We start from the raw sequence: 18992 nt of genomic DNA on the forward strand, positions 1-18992 counted from the left end.
ATAAAAGTTCTGTCTCTTCCTGCAACATTTGAAATAGGGAAAATCAAACCGAATTTTAGCATTGTTTGCTGCGAAATTCCATATTTGAGTGTCAAATGTCATATTTATTAATTCATAGATTGTTTTGCATAGATTGGGAACGTAGTATATAGTTTAATTGTCGTCGAGATCCATCAAATCATCATCAGTATCCATATGATCTTCGCCTTCCTCCTCATTGGATTCCTCGTTAGTGTCTTCAATATCTTCAGATTTATAGTCGTCGTCATCTAGGTCGCTGTGTCTGGACAAGGGTCCTCCCATAAGTTGCATGAGTGGATTGAGAGGTGCATCAGAGATGTTCTTCATAAACCAATGCTTGTACTTTGCGGCATGGTCAATCTTGGATTGAGTGCGGCATTCTTTACCGTACTTGCAGCGAGGTTTCTTGTTAATTTTGGCTATTAGATATGTGTGAGATCTCGATTCAGTTCACCAGTGACAACTAATGCTCTTACCAATGATCTTATTTGATTCCTTGTTGCGTGAAATTCGTCTATCCAAAAGCACAGTGGTGATTTTCTTTGCACAATCGTAGCAGATTTTGCTGTCCTTTTGCAAATCCAAAGGTGTATCCCATTTATTCTCTAAAAGATGAAATCAGTCAAATGTGCTTAGTGGCAACTTGGACCAACTTACTGTAGGCCTTGGTGCTAACAAAGTGTTCCACATCTTCCTTGTATATATCTTGAGGGGTTTTGTTTGCGTGCGTAAGGTAGGCCTTGACAACTTCAGATTCGTACACGTTGAATCCTTTGAAGTTGTAGTCATTGAACTTTTGATCACGGTAGGGCTTCAGTAAATGTTTCTGAACGTTGGGAGCAAGACAAAGGGAGCAGCTATTGGCTTCTTTGATGATCAAAAGATAGCGAATCTTGACGCGGTGTTCATTGTAGACGGCCCATTCATTGAAATTGAGTGTAACTGGAGCACTGTATCCAAACAGTTGATTTTGGGTATCTTGAGTAGTTTGCTGAGTGTTGGGAATGCAAGGCCCAATTGGAACACACAGCTATCATTGAAGAATGAGTTGGTTATTCTATAGCATCATTTATAGAGTTTATACTTACACCACTCTCATCATAGACAGTATTCTCAGGATCTGGAATGTTTTGACCTTTCCCTTTCATTGAATCGCACTCTTGATCTATTTCACCACTGTTTTCTCCATACACCTTTTCTTTGCCCAAGGCTACTTCGCAAAGCAACATCAATCTGTAGGCTGATCTGTGGCTCCCGAAAATTTCTGTTGAATAGTTTAATGATTTGGAGAATGTGTCTGCAAAGTAGATACCATCGCCCAGCAAAGCACCCTACATTTTTATAAAATTAGCATGCAATCTTGTACACAACACCAGCATCCACTTACATTTTTGCTCGAAGTACGAGGTGTGGCTCGAAGCCCCTGTTTGAGAATACCCATAAAGTTACCAACACGAGAGCCATGCCACAATAATTTACGATTTGCTTCCTTTTCAAAAGGACGAAATCTGGCTGCTTCGTCAGCTCTATTCACAGCAAAGAGATGGACTAGGTCAAACTTGGATTTAGAGGTAGAGTTCATGTATTTGGTAACCAGTTGGTATTCATTCAGGTCATCAGAAGGCGACATGGATTTCAAAGAGCAATCAAGTGTGCGGAATGCATAGTCTAGTGGATTGATCGAGTCGACATGGTGCTTGGCTGCTAAAATGACATTTGCTGCAAAACCAACGTAGCTGAGATCAGCAAGCTTGGAAAGCTCATCTCTGATCACACTGTTGTCGTGGTTGTACAGTGATCGAATGGCTTGATTTGCTTCACCATGACGAGGCAACAGACGGGAATAAGCAACACACTTTTGGGCAATCTTGAAAGCGTATACTATATTCCATGTATAAGATATGGCGTTTTTGTTCTCTGTGTCAAGCTTACCTTTGGACTCTTGAATCTTTGCCTTGTCAGAATAACAACTCTTTAATTGCTTGTACGTTTTGATCAACTCATAGGTCTCATTCAACAAATCACGAGCATCTTCAATACGCTTCTGAGGCACTTGACCCAAAGGCATATCGATGCGAGTATCAGAGTAGACGCGAGAGAGGTAAGTATAGTTGCAGATCAATTTCATGACATTGGCAATCTCTTCAGTCAAATCAGAGGGAACCGATGAGTCTAGGAAATCAAAGTTATCAATGATGGCATCCTTGGGATGGTGTGCTATCTTCATGATTTCATAACGATTGGGCTTGGGCTCAAAAGATGTGTCATGGCCTTCCCAGTTGTTGCCTGTTTTCGCCTTGAAAATCGACTTGAATTCAACCACGGCTTCTTCTTTTGTCAAAAAGGGCGTCTTTTGGTGCTGTCCTTCCTGCCCAAAAGGTCCCCAACGAGTCCAGAGAACGTACACACTCAATACTTTGTTGAAAATAACGCTCAGCTTGTAGAAGCTATGATGTGGTTAGGTCATTGACTACATATATGCTTCTCAAACACTTACGATGTATCTGTGGACCCCCAACTCTTCAATTCCACCTTCATCAGCATGATATCATAAGGCTGATCCGATGCATCCATGGCAAGCACACCCACTTTACTCAGGTTAGCGTAAAGATCTACCTTGAGCTTATCATCTTCTTCATTGGATTGCGCTGATGCATCCTGAGCTTTTTCCAAATCCTTCAAGTGTTGCAAGTGTTCACGCTCAATTTGAGCATCATGATCGACTTGGACCAAAGATATATGATCTACTTCCATGGGTGATACAGCACTATGTTGCGGGAAATCATCCTTGCTGTAGTTGTTGACAGCAAATGAAGCAATACTGGGGACTAACTCAACCCACAGCTTGTACAGTGTCTTGTCTTGTCGACGGTAAGCATAAACAATAGGCGCAATTCCTAGATATAATAGTCAGCGCTTTTCCATGTGTACTCGGATAGGTGTGTGCACTTTACCTTTAGCATTTTTCATACGCAAAAGCTTGTTTAGTAGAGGCTTTGTGAGTTGATCAGCCACTCGCTTCATGATATTGACGTTGCAATGGGAGTGGCCACTGACAATACCATCAGCGTAAGAAAGAAGATTGTTGCCTTGATCGTCTTTCCATTCGAAGTCAAAGTGGAACTTGCTGCTTGCCATGTCGAAAATAGAGACCAGGATGTCCATATTGCCCTGAATGATGGCATGAACGTAAGCAGGCAGATTGACGCCACGAGGGTTTGCTACATGAGCAAAGGAGGTGTTGGTAGAGTTGGCGCAACTCTGCACGTTTGGATCAGCACCAAAAGATAAGAGACGCTGTACAGCAGTGTCAGTTTGTGCGATACATACATGTCAATCTTAGCGGATCACTTACTTGTAGCAACAAAGGCTTCTTGTCTCGGATTGCAAATTCAAGTGGTGTCATGTTGGTGAATGGGTCAACTTGGTTGACTTGAGGACATCCAGAGGTCAATTGAAGCATCTTTTCGTAGATTGTTGTATCATACTCGTAGAAGGGGCTTGGTTTACGTACAAGATGCGACGATTGAGCGGGCATGAGACCAAAAAAGAACTGATAAAAGATGGATCGCTTTGTGGTAGGGTCAATAGCATTCACATCAACATGGTGGCTGAGTAAAATCTATAGTACATTGAAATGAGCTCACTTGTTCTGTAGCGTATGTGAGCTGCTCCTACCTCTTGGTGCTTGACGTGCTTGAGAGAAACATTGTACATAAAGCAAGACTGCCCATTTTCAGGTTCAATACAAGGCCCATACACATTAGGGCTGGCTCCAGCTTTCAACAAGGTCTACAATAGTGTTAACAAACGCTTATATGGTGAAAAAGTACTATTTACCTCTATAAACCGCACATCTGATATCTGAGAAGCAATGAAGATAGGATGAATCAGCAACTTGATAACCTTGCCATCCTTGTCAGTACGTTCAATGTGGCTGGGAGTGTTGGGATCCGCTTGATGGCTAACCAAGAGCTTTAACATGGCCAAGTTTTTTTGCTGACAAGCCATCATCACAGCATTAGGCCACCCATTCTCGCTGTCGCCATCATCCGTCAAGGCTGTGTGCTTCAACAATAAAGCAGTAATGTCGTACTGCTGGTTCTCCACAGCGTGCAAAAGGACTGATTTGCTCTTGGTCGAAGCACTTGATTTGGTGACAATGGCACCAGCGTTCAAGAGAATCTACAGAAAATAAGGTCACTTAGTATCATTGTGTCCGTCTCGAAAGAACTACGACGCATACCGTCAAACAATCCACCTGGCAGGATTCGACGGCATAATCCAGTTCTGACTTGCCATCAATGTCATAGTAATTGACACCAATAGCGTCGAATTGGATCAGCCTGTCAAGGAGTAAGTCTTGTCCGTGCATGGCAGCATAGTGCAGAGGAGTTCGTCCAAAGCTGTCCTTGATAATAGGGGGGTTGGCAGCCTTGACTTTGGCCACAAACTCATCAATGTAATCCAGCCAGATCTCTCTATCAAAAGGATTGAAATCAGCCAGGACATGCCACATGTTTTGACCTGATTTAGTGCTGAATTCAGACAGAGCAGCTTCATCCACAGAGTTCAATAGTAATTCCACCATCTGGAACTTGCCATTTTGCAGTGCATCCCTGATGGATTCTGCAGTGAAAAAAAGAGACAGAGTTAAGCAGCTTGTTTTAAATAAGGACAAGAAGCAACTTACCAATGAGAAGCGAGCCTTGATCCATAATCAGATAAGCAACATTGATCAATGACTTGGACAGACTGTATCCAAGCGTGGAGATGATTGTCCCGTCTCTCAGCGTCATGTTGAGCTTGACAGAGGCACCCATATTACACAGCATGACAGAGTAATCGATGTAGTTGTTGCGCAAAGCTAATTGCAATGCATTGTTCTGGCAAGAAAAACGTTCAGTATTCAACAGACAACCATGTGCACACCAACTTACATTGTCACTATCCACCACATTCATATCAACGCCCTTGCCAATCATCAATGTTGAGCAACTGAAAGCGCCAACACAAGCAGCATAGTGGAGTGGGTTTCTACTAAAGGCATCCAACAAATCCAGCTTCAAGTCCTGGTACTGAGAAAGGAACTTGAAGATGTCAACAGGATCAAAGCGTTCAGGGATATCCTTTTCAGCCTCAAAGTGAAACGTGTGATAGGCTCTGATCTGGTGCTTCTCCTCTTCTGTCATGTACAAATCCTCGTGGTTGTTGCTAGCCGCTTTCTTCTTCTCCTCGTCCAGTTCTTGATTCAAGCGCACCAATTTGGCATTCTTCAACCAAGAGTTCACCTGAGCCATGCTGTCATTATTGGCGTGATCATGAAGGTCGAATTCTGTGGCATAGGAAGCCAACTTTTCTTGCTTTTCTTGCTCTTGTTTGATTTCTTGAGAGACCAGCTTCATTTTCTTTTGGAGCAGAATGGTATCACGCGTAAGAGGGATGGTATTGCTGTCAACAAAGGCATAATGCAGCGGTGTACGGTCTAGTATAATATCGAGTTTTAGCTAAATGTCTGTACCCTGTTATTAGCTAGACTTACTCAAGAAATCAGTGGCGTTGATGTCAGCGCCCTTCTTTAACAAGGCGCGCTCCACACGGAAAGATCGATTAGTTTGCTTCTTGGCTACGTCAATGGCTAAATGCAGTGGTACTTGTTGCTTGGCATTGACAAGGTGGCAATCAGCAGCGTGTTTCAGCAATAATTCTACAATATGGTGCTTTTGAACCAGCACAGCATTGTGTAGAGGTGTATTTTGGTTCTCGTCGCATTGATTGATAAAGGCACCGTGCTCCAAAAGATGCTGAACAGACTCAATATTACCGCTTTTGACAGCTTCACAGAGAGGAACATGCTGAGGTTGGCTTATGTTGGCATCGGCGCCTAGTTTAGAGAGTAGCACGTCGATAGCAGTGGCATTGCCGTGTTTGCAGGCATGAGAAAGAGCTGTCCATCCATTGACGTCAATTGCATTGATGGTTGTCTTGACCAGGTCAGGGGTTTCCTTCAAGTGATCCAGGTAGGCAAACAGAATATCCTTGTTGTTTAACTTGCAGGCAATGCTTAGGGCAGTCTCGAGATCTGTCCTCACTGTCAGTAACTGTACTTTCCAATCCTCACATCCAACTTACTCTTGTTCTGGCAATTGTGGTCCAGTGGAAATGCAGAATGATGCAAGAATACCTTTACCAAAGGTACGTGCGAAGTTCTGATCACCTTAGTAAATGCAGTTTCCTTGCTCTCGTCCACGATATTGGGATTTGCATTGTTCATCAAAAGAGCCTTGATCACAGATGTATTCACCTCCTTGTTAGAATCGATCAAGCCAATGACAGCATCCAGAGCCACAGTCAACGCAGTTTGGTTTCGTTCGTCTTGGACATTGATATCAGTGCCACGAGAAGGAGTAGCATCTGCGCACATCATCTGCACAAGAGATCGGTTCAACTTGGAAGCTGCCTTGAAGAGAGGGGTGATGCCATGTGCATTGGCGATGAAAGGACAGGCCTTGTACTTTATAAGGAGCTCCATAGACTGTTGCAGCATCTCTTCAAAGTCGGGTTTGATCAGAATGAATTTCTTGTTCAGTAACTCAACAGTCTCCAGGTCATTGTTGGGCATTTCTTGCTTCTTGTCCTTCTTGATATGGCAGACCATCAGCATAGGCGTATCACCAAGCCAGTCATCCACCTTGACTCGCGTGTTGGGATCTGCACCGCTACGTAACACGAAATCAATCAAATCGACGCATTGAGTTTGACAAGCTATTCATGTGTTAGTACAAGTGTTGTGTATCAAGTTGACATGTGATACTTTACCAAAGTGAAGGGCAGTGTAGCCTGTCAAGACGGGATAATCAGTTCGCTTGGCCTGTGGTTTCTCCTTTTTAAAGTCTTTGGGAAGAGCTACACAATCATTCAAGTCAGGCTTGGCGACAGAGAGGATCTTTTGCATGCAAGCAATCTAGGGTATTGAACAAGATGAATACACAGAGCATACATCTCATGCTCAATCGACTTACAAAGAAGGAAAAGTCGAGCCTAAAGTCAAATACCAATACACCTTCATAGTCGTCTATCTTTTTGCTGGAGATCCAAGAAGGCTGGTCGTGAGAGTAGTAGCCATATGTTCCGGTATTCTGATTTTTTGCTGTGAGAGCACTGGAGACAAGTCTCTTTTCAGACACCATGGTCGTCTTTTCACATACAACAGCATTGCGAAAACCCCATACAAAGAAGCTGTAGCCCTTGTGATTTGGCTTATTGATCTAGTAAAGTTGGTGAGTAACTTAAAAAATAGTGCGTACAAAGACGTACAATTTCCTTGAAATCAATCCCTTTTTCCTTGATGACATCCTGAGCAGCCTGCCAGACATCTTGAATAGCCTTTTCGAACCTCTGTCTTCTCACTATGTTTTCTTCAAAACCATGAGCACGAATAGAGTTGATACGAGCAGCCAACACTGCGTAATAATGCAAAAAGGTGTTGCCTTCTTCATCTACGTCCAGCCAAAACTTGGATCCAGCCTTGATCAAGACAGCAACAAGAGAGTGATTCTTGTTTCTCATGGCAGTAGCAAGAGGCGTTTCATTCTTGAGGCTCTTGGCGTCCAGATCAGCACCGTGCTCTATCAGCAGCTTGGCCATGTCCAGCTGGTAATTGATACCATCCATGTCGTCTTGAGCATGCCCGGTGGTGTTCTTGAGGACCCTATAACCGTAGCCTTGTTTCTTTTCAGGGTAGATGCATTGATAGCCTTTAGGAAGTAGCTTGGCAAAGGCGGTATTTGCAGCCAAATGATGGAGAGATGTATAGCCTAAGTGTCACTTATGTCAGCCACTAATTCATGGATAGTTATTCTTACATTACCTTCAAGGTCCTTGCTATTCACATCTGCATGCATTGAGAGCAACAGCTTGGCTTTGCTCAAATTCAACTCCATGTCTATATCTGAAACCACAGCTTCGTCAATGGTACGCTGAAGCATACTACAGCCTTCTTGATCCTTGAAATTGACATCGATCGGGTTGCCAGGCAATTGCAAAAGATACTTGACAATAGCAATATGGCCCTTCATATTAGCCACTGAACAAGGCGTGCTAGTCCACACGTTGGGCAAAGTAGGGTCAGCAGATCCGTATTCAATCAAGAGATGCAAAATGTCGATATAACCATAGGCAGCAGCGTAGTGCGTAGGGTAGTTTTGAGAGCTATCGGGCGCATTTGCATCCACACCAATAGATAAGAGATAGTGAACAATGTCCAAATGGCCATAGATACAAGCCAAATGCAAGGCGTTTCTAGCATATTTGTCATCCTTTTCAGGGTTGGCATGGCCCTCTTCAATCAGCACACGCACACAGTCCAAATAACCGTTCTTGGCAGCATAATGCAAAGGTGTTTGCTTGTCCAGGTTCTCCAAGGCATCCACAGGGCAGTTGTACTGGATCAAGACACGGCATGTCTCGGCGTGGCCAAAGTAAGCAGCATAGTGCAAAGCGGTACGTCTGTTACGCAGCAAAGATTGAAAGACGGCTACAGGCGTCTCAGTTTCATCGCCTCGTTGAAGCCTGATCAAGATTTCCACATTGGCACTCTTACCATAGCGAGCAGCTTGGATTAAAGGCGTCATCTTGAACTTGTCGTGCATGGTGACGTTAAAGTTCTTGGAGATCAGGAACTCCATACAAGCAGAAGTGTCACTGACAGCGGCATAAAATGCTACAGAGCGCCCATAGACATCGGTTTCCAAACGTTCAGCATGATCCAGGGCTTCAAATAACTCGGATAGATAGGTAGCAGCAGGATGGATAGCAGAGCAATGGTAGGGAGTCAAGTTGCAAGCGTCAAATGCCTTTTTGAGTATTTGAGGTCTTCTGTAGCTTTCCAGTGCTTGAGAACCATCATACTATCGCAATACAATCAGTTTTAATGAATCTTCTGCACATAAAAAAGACTTACCTTAAGAACTTGTTCATGTAGATGATTAAACGTATTGCGACCCATAGACTTTACATTCTCCTCAATCATTTGACTAGCCAACACTCTATTACCTGAAGCAACCACAAAATAAATATTCTTTGCTTCATTTCCTGTAATGGTGGCCAAAAAGTTGTTGATGACTTCAGATTTCTTGAATACATCCTTGTTGATGTATGGCATATAAGCACTGAGACCACTTTCTCCTATGGAATCCTCGACATTCATATAGGACTTTCTCGGCAATGAATTCCCACCCTTTCCGTAGAAAGCAGAGTTACCCAATCGATTTCCTCTCGACTCTTGCACCTGCCTATGTACAAATATACGCTATTAGCATATAATGCTATATTACTCTTTCATCCATACACACCTGAAATTGCGGCTACCATAAGCCCCTCCACCTCTGTTATGGCCAGTACCATTGTCATATACAAAATACTTGTTTGGAACCACAGGACGAGTAGGGGCATTAGCATCAGGCTTAAACTTGGTAGCAAACTCGGCAAAATCAAACTTCTCCAAAACAATTGCATAAGGAATCAAATGAAGACCGTTGGGAATATCCTCGTGATGATGAAAGGGGATATTACGAGCATCTTGAAAGCACTTTTTGAATCCCTCCAAATCTCCCTTTTCAAGCAAATGACGATAGGTGTTGGCAGCACATTTCAAGCAGCAGTCCTTGCCTTCAACATGGTCCATGGATCGAAGAATGGCTTCGCCGTCCTTGACCTCTCTTTCTCTCTTTCGTTCAAGTCGATCCTCTGCCTGTTGCTCCAATAATACTTGAGCCTTGGTCTTTCTTCCAGTTCCACTGCCAGTAGCACGCTTCTTATTACCGCCATTAGTAGAAGCAGCAGATCCTTCCTTACCACCAGCAGTCGACTTGCGCTTCTTTCCATGAGATACATCCTCATCCTCATCTTCATCCATAAACCTGGCTTGCTTCAATGCCAAAACAGCTCGAATCTTTGACGTACGGGATGGCCTCTTGTGATTGGACTCGGATGCTTCTTGTCCTTCTTCCTCTTGTTGTTGGTTATCAGATGGACCCTCCACATCCATATCGGTGTTTCCATCAGATTCAATAATAGAATAACCAGATTCTGCCTGAACTTTGCGATGGTAGTCCTGAACAACATCTAGATTCTCAATGGCGCTTTCTGTGACCCACATGTCATCGATATAGCCTTCACGACGTACTAGATACGATATCAAGCCCTACACACATATATATATATATGTCAGAAATTGTTCGGAGATGTGTAAATTTCAGGGCACATACAAATTGCTTTTTAAAATCACGAATATCAGTGATGCGAATGCGAACAGGTTGAGGAGAAGCATTGAGACCTTTTTTGATGATTTTCTTGTGTTTTAAATCTTTACTCTTGGTCCTTTTGTTGATCAAGACATTGGATTTCTAATCAGACGTGGGTTCAGTCGTATAAAAGAGAGAGAGAGAGAACGTTGTCAAATGACGAAATTAAAAGAAATACCTTTATGCCAACGTGGTCTTTATTGTTGAGAACTCGAGTACTTCTTCGAGTAATGGAAGCGTTAGTACGAGTGGGTGATGGTGGAGGTGATGATTTAGTCATAGTGTATCAATGAAAATATCTTTTGGATTGATGAAGGACGAAGAGGAAATTGTAGAGAATGATGTCGCTCTATATATACTTTTTTTCCTTCGCCCTGTATCAAGAAGTAAAGCTTAATTTTTTAAATATAATGAAGAATTGTACAACCATACTAGATTGAATATTTGTACTTCCTGAAACATGATCCTAAGCTGCGGATCACAATAGCCTACTAAATGCTAATATGCGGCCACTGAAAATGGTTGCCATGGCAACCATTTTCAGGCTTTAAAAAAGGGGTAAGGATATAGAGACTGATGGGATCATGAAAGTATTATAAGTCAAATTGCTCTTGTTGTTATATAACCAAATATATATAATGAATTTTAACTGGTTAACAGAATATGTTATGCTTGGCTCGAACGTGCTGGTAGATTAATATATCTGATTCAAGATTTTAGGATCTGTACGCTTAGTTCATGACCTGACATTTGACACAAATACCCTTTGTAGACTGCCTGTAATTGCGGATTTGACTCCTTTTTAAGATACTGTACATCTTTATCGATGGGCATAACTTGAAAACAGGCACACAGCATACCTGCAATACCCCTCATTACTTGACATTATCCAAAACACAGCGAAATCTAAGTGCTCTCCAGCAGTGATTTCTCGAGTTGGAAGCCGTTTTAAACCGCCAGAATAGCGTCACGCAATTGCTGCCATCTAGCACTAACTTCCTGACACCTTTGCTCAACTTTTTTAGGATCGTCAACAATCGACCAAAAACCGTGAGTGATACCTCATGATTTTCATCAAAAACCAAACGATCGCTTTTTTGACCCCAAAAATAGACTTTTACTATGGCATATATTGAATCAAAATGTTTCTATTGACCCAATGCAACCCCTGAAGCTTTGTTTGTGAGACTTTGATATGTAAAATCTCGACATTTTCGCCAAAAACGCCATTTCATACTTCTTGAATTTTCTCAATAAGCTTATTAAAAACATCTATTATAATTAGCACCATTGGATGCGTCTTGAAAAGTACTCCTAGGGTGCATTAGGAAGCATTTTTTTTTTTTGTAGGGGAGTCGAGCTCCAGGTTTTATTTAAAGTCCTTTAAATGTCATGCTGAGGGATAGAAAAGACTGTTGGTGGACCCAATGTCTGCAAAGAAGGGGAATAAGATATTTTTGAATTAAGTTGGGAAAGAAATCTACTGCTAATAAGGTGCGACACCTAGAGCCAATACAGTCTTGCGGAAATTGTCAAAATATAGATAATGGATAGAGTACAAAAACACCAAACGAGGACATCAGTACTACCTCAAAAAATCAAACAACTTGCGTTCACCAGGATTTGAACCGGGGATCCTCCCGTTGGCATACGGGAGTTCTACCACTTCGCCCTACCACCAGGGACTGCATTAGGAAGCATGGGGTGATCATCACACTTTACATAGTCGAATCTTGCAAAATAAGTCGACAAAGTGGCAAATCGACCCATTTCGAGTAGAAATTTACGACCGGAGATTGAATGATTATCACTACTACTACTGGCAAATGTGTTGCAATACTTATTACAAAAGTAATTAATGCTTTTAAAAGCTCATTAGAAGGAAATTGCAAATCGAAACATATCCTAACATAGCTTGAACACTTTTTCATTTTGTTTAAGATGCTTATTTCTATTTGGCTGATAGGTTTTCTTGCTGAAAAATGAGCATTGAAATGCGGTTCCTAATGCGAAATGCCTAACTAACACCCTATTCAAATTGCAAATGTTACTTTGAGTGGTAGCAACTCAGTTTTGATTATATTAGCACGTGTAAAGGAAACATAGAACCCCAACATACTTGCTACTTACTTGAGCTACTCAGTCGAGGCTTATAGTTCAAATGAATAGAAATAAGCAGATGTAATTAACATGAAACACATTGATTGATCTTATGAAACGAACAGACGTTTAGATCACTATACCTAGCCGGCTCACATGCAAGTGATTCCTTGATCTACGTGCTAGTCAAAACAATGAATGATGCGGTGCGGAATTTGTCGTTTGGGCGATCTCTTTTACCACAATCATGCCAAACGTCCACATATGTCTTAGAATAGTAACATCTTAATGACGTATTAAACTAAACACAAGCTCTACAAGTATAGAAGGGTGAGGTTTTCCAATGCTTTACAGAGTTTCTTCTTTTTCTCTTTTTTTTTATTACAACTATTTAATCATGTTTTTCTGTTTTACCTGTGAGTACATATAAAGATATTCTACACTGCAAGCTAAACATATAAAACTCACACCTTCCATCTAGTCGGTCTTGAACGATATAAGCGCAAATCTGGTCATCATGTTTGGCACTGTCCCAATTGTCAAGCAAAAGATGTCTATTACATCAAGAATAATGAATGCTTTACGTTTTGCTTTGTTCCCTTGGTGCCTTGTGGATCCACCAAAAAGCTATACGAATGCCAGACATGTGGATGGGTGAATGTACAGCAGCCCAACTTTTAACCTCTTACTTTACTATATATTTGATTTAATGAATCCCATTTACCCCACATTTTCTCAACTCTTTTGTAAAATGCCTGTTTGAGTCCATCTCCAATAATCCCAGCGACACACAATAAACATTTAGTATCTAATCATCCCATCAAGTAAAATCCCATTTTTTTTTGACAAAACTTGGCATTTTTCATAGGCGTACCAAGAATATTCAAAGTTTAATCTATTTAAAGCATCACAAACGTGTGTGCCTGTGGCATGGCCCGTTTTATTCTGATACAAAAGAAAACTTGCCTTCATGCTAAAGAGATTCAGTAATCTCTTCTAAGTCTGTTGGGCCCTCTCTTTTTTCTCTTTTCATTTTCCTTGTCCATTTCCTTCTTCATCAGAATCTGAGCTAATCGAATAAACAAAGAATAGAGGTCCATGAACAGTTCCATGGCATGTCCAGGTATGTCCATTGATCCAGCACTTGCATGTTCCACAATCATTTGGGTATCATACATGACTAGATATCAACGATGAGACAACATGTACAGTGTAATATGTAGTATTCATCTCTTACCAAATCCTGCAAATGCCAACAAACCAACGTATAGTTCCAGAGAGAATATAGATGTGGATCTCAAAAAGAATGAATTTGCGAGCGACAACCACAACAGCACACTCAAGACACTGCTAGCAAAGGCACCCACATACAGCATGCTACGACGATCAGCCATGACAGCGCTACCCGAGAAGCCTAGAAAGATCAATACAGCAGATGACAATGCCATAAAGATGATATTGCCTGATGGATCCCAGTTGAGAAAGAATGATATAAAAGTTGACAATGCGATGCCACTGAATATAGAATACGCCTACACCAGCATGTCAACATTGCTTTCTCTATCTATCACACATCTACTTACTGCCAACAAAGCCCATCGATTTCGACTTCTCGGCGCTGTATACCGAAACATGGAAACACTGGTGAATGCGCCCAATGTACCTATAGGCGAACCTGCTGCGCCGAGATAGTCGCCTACTTGCGTGCCTGCGGTTGCAATAGCACACATAGCAGCTAATGTGAGATATACATTGACTAAATGACGGCGCACTGGACGGCTCAATGTATTTGAATTGCTTTGAGACGATGAGGAGTCGAAATACTGTTGCTTTTCAGACATATTTACAGAGAGAGAGAAAGAGAGAGAGAAGAATAAAATGATAATTCTGCAAGTTTCCATCAAGCATTAATTGGAATACACGTTACAATACCATTGGAACGGTTGAAACATTCACCGAAGAGCAACAGATTGTGCGGCGGACAACAACTTTCAACGGACTAGGGAAAATGAGAGAAAGAGCCAGCCAGCAAGCAAACAAAAGTAAAGGCTAATGGCTGAAATAGATTGTCCCTTCTTTCACACTACAGGTAAATTAATCGCATCCATCCATCCATCCATTCATCCATTCATCCCATCGAGATGCTATGGATGCCATGGAATCCTATCTTATGGACAGTGTACTAATCGTTATTTTTCAAATTTCTACCATCACACATCAACATTTCACCTTCATATCAACATTTCACCATCACCACCACCACAATACTCATTGATGATACTAGTACAACATGGTTGCTTTGAATTTACCTGCTGACGTTTTGGCTACCGCTGATGGTACCCGCAGACTTTTCAACAAGTGGTCTTACGAGGATGTTGAGGTTAAGGATATCTCTCTCCAAGATTACATTCAAATCCGTCAACAAGTTTACTTGCCTCACACTGCCGGCCGTTTCGCTGTCAAGCGTTTCCGTAAGGCTCAAGTAAGTCAGATAGGATTGAGAGTAAGGGGTGGAAAATTAATGAGTCTATAGTGTCCTATTGTTGAACGTTTGACCAATGCTCTTATGATGACTGGTCGCAACAACGGTAAGAAGCTCATGGCTGCCCGTATTGTTCAACACGCTTTCGAGATTGTCCACTTGTTGACTGATGCCAACCCTCTTCAAATTCTCGTTGATGCCATCATCAACTGTGGTCCTCGTGAAGATTCCACCCGTATCGGTTCTCAAGGTACTGTCCGTCGTCAAGCTGTCGATGTCTCTCCTCTCCGTCGTGTCAACCAAGCCATCTCCTTGTTGACTGTCGGTACCAGAGAGTCTGCTTTCCGTAACGTCAAGACTGTTGCTGAATGTCTCGCTGATGAATTAATCAACGCTGCCAAGGGTTCTGCCAACTCTTATGCCATCAAGAAGAAGGACGAACTTGAGCGTGTTGCCAAGTCTAACCGTTAAAGTGGGAGCTTTCTTTACTACTTTCAAAGCTTTATTTTATTATCATTTTCCACAATAAAATAATTGAATGCAAAACAAATTGTAATAAACATGTTGTTTCTGTTTAAAACCAAAAACTTATTGATCATTGTCTTCTTGAGCATAGTACAGCTTTCTTTCTTCAATTTGCTCCTCAATGCTCTTGAGATTGGGCACGTTTAGATAGCCTTTATGGTATGTCAGCACTTCCTCCAGCAGTAAATGTGGGATCAGGTTTCTTCTGGGAGCTACTTTTAAGCAATGCTCTGCATCCATGCGTAGATCCAAGACACTGTTGTAATGAGCGCCGGAACTAAATCCGATACGAAGTGAGTATTCCTTCTCAGAAACACTTTGTCTGTTACGTTCATACAGCTCAAATGTGATCTGGGTCAAGACTACATACATAAGGTGAGTTTGAGATGATGCAAGGATCCAACAGGCATGCACTTACAGTCCAATTCGGGCAATGTGTTTCTAGGCACCTTGGTTGGCACTCCCGAGAGGTAAATCAGGTTCAGTAAAGCGTGCACATGCGATTCCTTGGTAAAGTAGAGACGGGTTCTTGCACTCTCGGCTGATTTCATGTCATCCAAATCACTTAAAATCTTCTTGAGCAACGGAAAACTAATCAGCATGCCAATGTTCTTTTTTTCAGTGTCTGAAATGCCAAATTCCTGAGGCGCAATGAAATCAAACATGATCTTGACCGTCTTGTATAAACGGCGAATATCCGAGCCACATCTGTTCAATACAGGCACGCTGTTGGAATCCGAGGATGTACGCAGGTTGGTGTTGGTGGTGGTGGTGGTGTTGACGCTGTTACTGTCGAAATCCTCGCTGTTGCTGCTAGTCTCGTCAGTAAACATGGCTTGAAGGAAGGGCCTGTTGTGTAGAGCATCGTATTTGAGTGAATCATACAGGGCAGGAATCCAGGAGGGATCAGGATATGTCTCGGGGTGCATGGCACGTCTCAGTTCAGACTCATCACTTTCATCGCCTGTCTGTATGGACGCAAAATTGCGAAACATCTTTTCCCATCTCTCCTTGAACAGCATGGGCGAGTCGAAGCAGCACCATCTTCTTTGGATATTGTCTACATCTTTGGTCGCCCAGTTTTCATGCATGACACGCTGCATACGACCCATGATGGTGGATATCTCTTGAAGAATCACATAAGGCTGAGGCAGCTTGGCAGACCAGCCCATCTGAGCCAGCATCCACTCGGGGATATCGTTTCCAGGCCTCAACAGTCCCTTGAGTTGACGTTTGACGGCATCTGCTTGATCTTTGGCTGCGTTACTATCATCCAACAAGTACTTGCTTTCAGAGATGACGCCCTCCAGCGTATCAGGGTCACCCAGGAACCAACGAGCAAAGACTTGGGCTGTATCACGCACTCGTCTTTCTGAGCTGCTGTAGATCTTGACATCCTCCAGCACTTCTCTGTTGAGGATGTTCATGTCCTTTCTCAAGTTTTCTGCCAAATCTCTGGATTGGTGACGACCAGCGTGCGTAAACTCTCCTCCCCACTTGACAATCACTTGCAATTTGATGAGCTCCCTGGTGTTTTTATCAAACTTGGGCTTCAGTTGAACTTTGGTGCCAGCGAGCACATGCTTCTTTTCCAAGACCTCTTTTAGATTTCTCAGCTTGTCTTCGTTCTCGGCTGTGGGTGATTCCAGGCACTGATCCAATGCTCTGATGACGGATTCCAATTGATGCTTTTGTCTAAACACTACCTCGCGCTTGGATCCCTCCAGCAAGTCGATGAATGGCTGTTCCATGATGGTCATTTTGAGCTTTTCCTTGGGCGTGCGATCACCATGACGGAACACGGCGACAAATCCCTTGAGACGCCATGAGTTTTCAGGTGAAATTTCGGGTGGAATTTGATCTGCCAATGATAAGGGTCTCTCTTGAACGGATCTGTAAAAGGCCTCCTTTAGGATTTTAGCGCATTGGTCATAGTAAAAGTCGTTTCCCTTGACAAAACTCCAGCCATTGACATCAATCACATAGGATTTGCCCTGCACTCTTAGAATATCCAAGCCGCAGACAGCCTGTCCAAAAGCCTTTGACACTTTTCTGGCGATATCTTCTTCTTCTTGCGTCAGTTTAGCGCAATATCGGATTTCCTTCCCATCTGTGTTACGCTTCACATGGCCGTCTACAGTAGGCGACTTTCTTGTTTCGGCATGGACAAATTGAGGGCCCACCGTGTATAATTTGATGTCTTCAAAGCTCTCCGTCTCCATTAACTTTTCGTACACCCAAGATCCCTCGGTGCTGGGCGAGTTCAATTCAGGATCGTACTGGCTGGATTTGTTGCCTATCTTTCGAAACAGTCTTCTTCCACCGCCACCCTTCTTTTGAGAGTAGTAAATGTTGATGTTGTGATCCTCACCGTCAGCAGGCTTCTCGACAAATGTCTTTCCGAGATACTCGCCATCCACTTCGATACCTTCATCCGACATATTGACAGATTTTGTGTTGGAAGCGTATCGGGCCAGCACACGATCGATGTCCATGCCGGTACATTCCTTGAATGCAGCAGCAGCATCAGCGTCTACTTTTGCGCCACCGTCTCTTGAAACCACCAAACGAGGAGGTGTAGGGACACCAATGGCATCCAAGATCGACAACACCACTCGTCTGTCCCACAGTAATGTTTGCATATGCACATTGTTGACTGCAAATGGCTTTCTTAATTTGGTGTAGGCAACTGCTTTCTCCATAGGAAACCCGCCGGAAAAGAAGCAGATGAGGAAATCGCAACCAGGCCAATTCTCGACATCTACAGCTGACTAAGTATATACACTACTAGAGATCTGCTCTCGTTACCTTCATCCAAGATAGTTTTGTCACCAAAGATGACAATCTCAAAGTCGCCGTGTGCCAACAATCTGTTCAAGATGTGTCGCATTGGCTTTGATCTTGCCTTTCTATCCATGGCACATACACCTACAACATCTATACAAGTGCAAGTTAGATATGAATTGAAAGCAAAAGGCCAAGTCGACTATCTACATTTGGCTCTTCCAGATGTCTTTTCTGGTAACGAGGGAGAGGCTGCTGTGGTTGGCATGATGTCCTTTTTTTTTTTTTTTTTTTTTTTCTGATGAAGAAAATGAAAGAAAAAAGAAGAGAAAGAAAGGAGAAGGAAAATTGGGCTATTTCTTTAATCTTGTTTCCCTCAATCATCCACAGTTTATTTAGGGGAATTAAAATTTGACATAGTCCTTTGTACTACTGCACGTGAGATGGGGTAAATTTGGAGGGCTACTTCTTCTGCTTGCTCCATGCTCATCTACGTCATTTAGCAAGCAGAGTTTGCACTGTGCCAGATCCAGCAACAAGATGTCTGCTTTAAATCTCATTTATCTGGTCTGTAAAACGCTCACCATACAAGCTAATGTATTCATATTCACCTGGTACATCTACTTGTAGGTCCAAATGTATTGGGCTGGTTCTATCAAGGGCATGTACCTCAGAGTGGCCCCAATCACAGCCTGGTATTGACAGAGAAGGATCCGTTATCCCAACATCCTCTCCAAATGCTCATAGTCTATCCATTGCTTCTCATCCAGGCCTGC

General features: G+C 42.6%; 5 protein-coding genes across 5 annotated transcripts; 2 read left to right on the plus strand and 3 right to left on the minus strand.

Annotated features, from left to right (window-relative positions):
• Window positions 1-153: 153 nt before the first annotated feature.
• On the minus strand, window positions 154-10605 carry ATC70_010527 (uncharacterized protein; the record flags this gene model as incomplete). The annotated part of the gene is made up of 24 exons (XM_064829740.1): window positions 154-440; window positions 498-626; window positions 679-1051; window positions 1110-1352; window positions 1409-1902; window positions 1954-2468; window positions 2519-2918; window positions 2976-3318; window positions 3377-3643; window positions 3700-3813; window positions 3862-4206; window positions 4268-4650; window positions 4715-4907; window positions 4962-5506; window positions 5564-6103; window positions 6154-6786; window positions 6841-6985; window positions 7044-7289; window positions 7339-7838; window positions 7892-8930; window positions 8984-9314; window positions 9375-10225; window positions 10290-10427; window positions 10504-10605. 24 exons carry the CDS (start codon window positions 10603-10605, stop codon window positions 154-156), a joined length of 9156 nt encoding a protein of 3051 aa, XP_064682242.1.
• Window positions 10606-12822: 2217 nt separating this feature from the next.
• Window positions 12823-13106, plus strand: mrpl22 (39S ribosomal protein L22, mitochondrial; the record flags this gene model as incomplete). The annotated part of the gene is made up of 2 exons (XM_064829741.1): window positions 12823-12841; window positions 12907-13106. 2 exons carry the CDS (start codon window positions 12823-12825, stop codon window positions 13104-13106), a joined length of 219 nt encoding a protein of 72 aa, XP_064682243.1.
• Window positions 13107-13408: 302 nt separating this feature from the next.
• ATC70_010529 (uncharacterized protein) lies at window positions 13409-14266 on the minus strand (the record flags this gene model as incomplete). The annotated part of the gene is made up of 3 exons (XM_064829742.1): window positions 13409-13605; window positions 13663-13957; window positions 14009-14266. 3 exons carry the CDS (start codon window positions 14264-14266, stop codon window positions 13409-13411), a joined length of 750 nt encoding a protein of 249 aa, XP_064682244.1.
• Window positions 14267-14715: 449 nt separating this feature from the next.
• ATC70_010530 (uncharacterized protein) lies at window positions 14716-15378 on the plus strand (the record flags this gene model as incomplete). Its single annotated transcript, XM_064829743.1, has 2 exons — window positions 14716-14907; window positions 14959-15378. 2 exons carry the CDS (start codon window positions 14716-14718, stop codon window positions 15376-15378), a joined length of 612 nt encoding a protein of 203 aa, XP_064682245.1.
• Window positions 15379-15495: 117 nt separating this feature from the next.
• ATC70_010531 (uncharacterized protein) lies at window positions 15496-18484 on the minus strand (the record flags this gene model as incomplete). The annotated part of the gene is made up of 4 exons (XM_064829744.1): window positions 15496-15794; window positions 15851-18193; window positions 18241-18369; window positions 18427-18484. The coding sequence occupies 4 exons, from the start codon at window positions 18482-18484 to the stop codon at window positions 15496-15498; spliced, it is 2829 nt and encodes a 942-aa protein (XP_064682246.1).
• Window positions 18485-18992: the final 508 nt, after the last annotated feature.

This window comes from Mucor velutinosus, assembly GCF_035048745.1.
Source record: "Mucor velutinosus strain NIH1002 chromosome Unknown tig00001564, whole genome shotgun sequence".
NCBI lineage: Eukaryota > Fungi > Mucoromycota > Mucoromycetes > Mucorales > Mucoraceae > Mucor > Mucor velutinosus.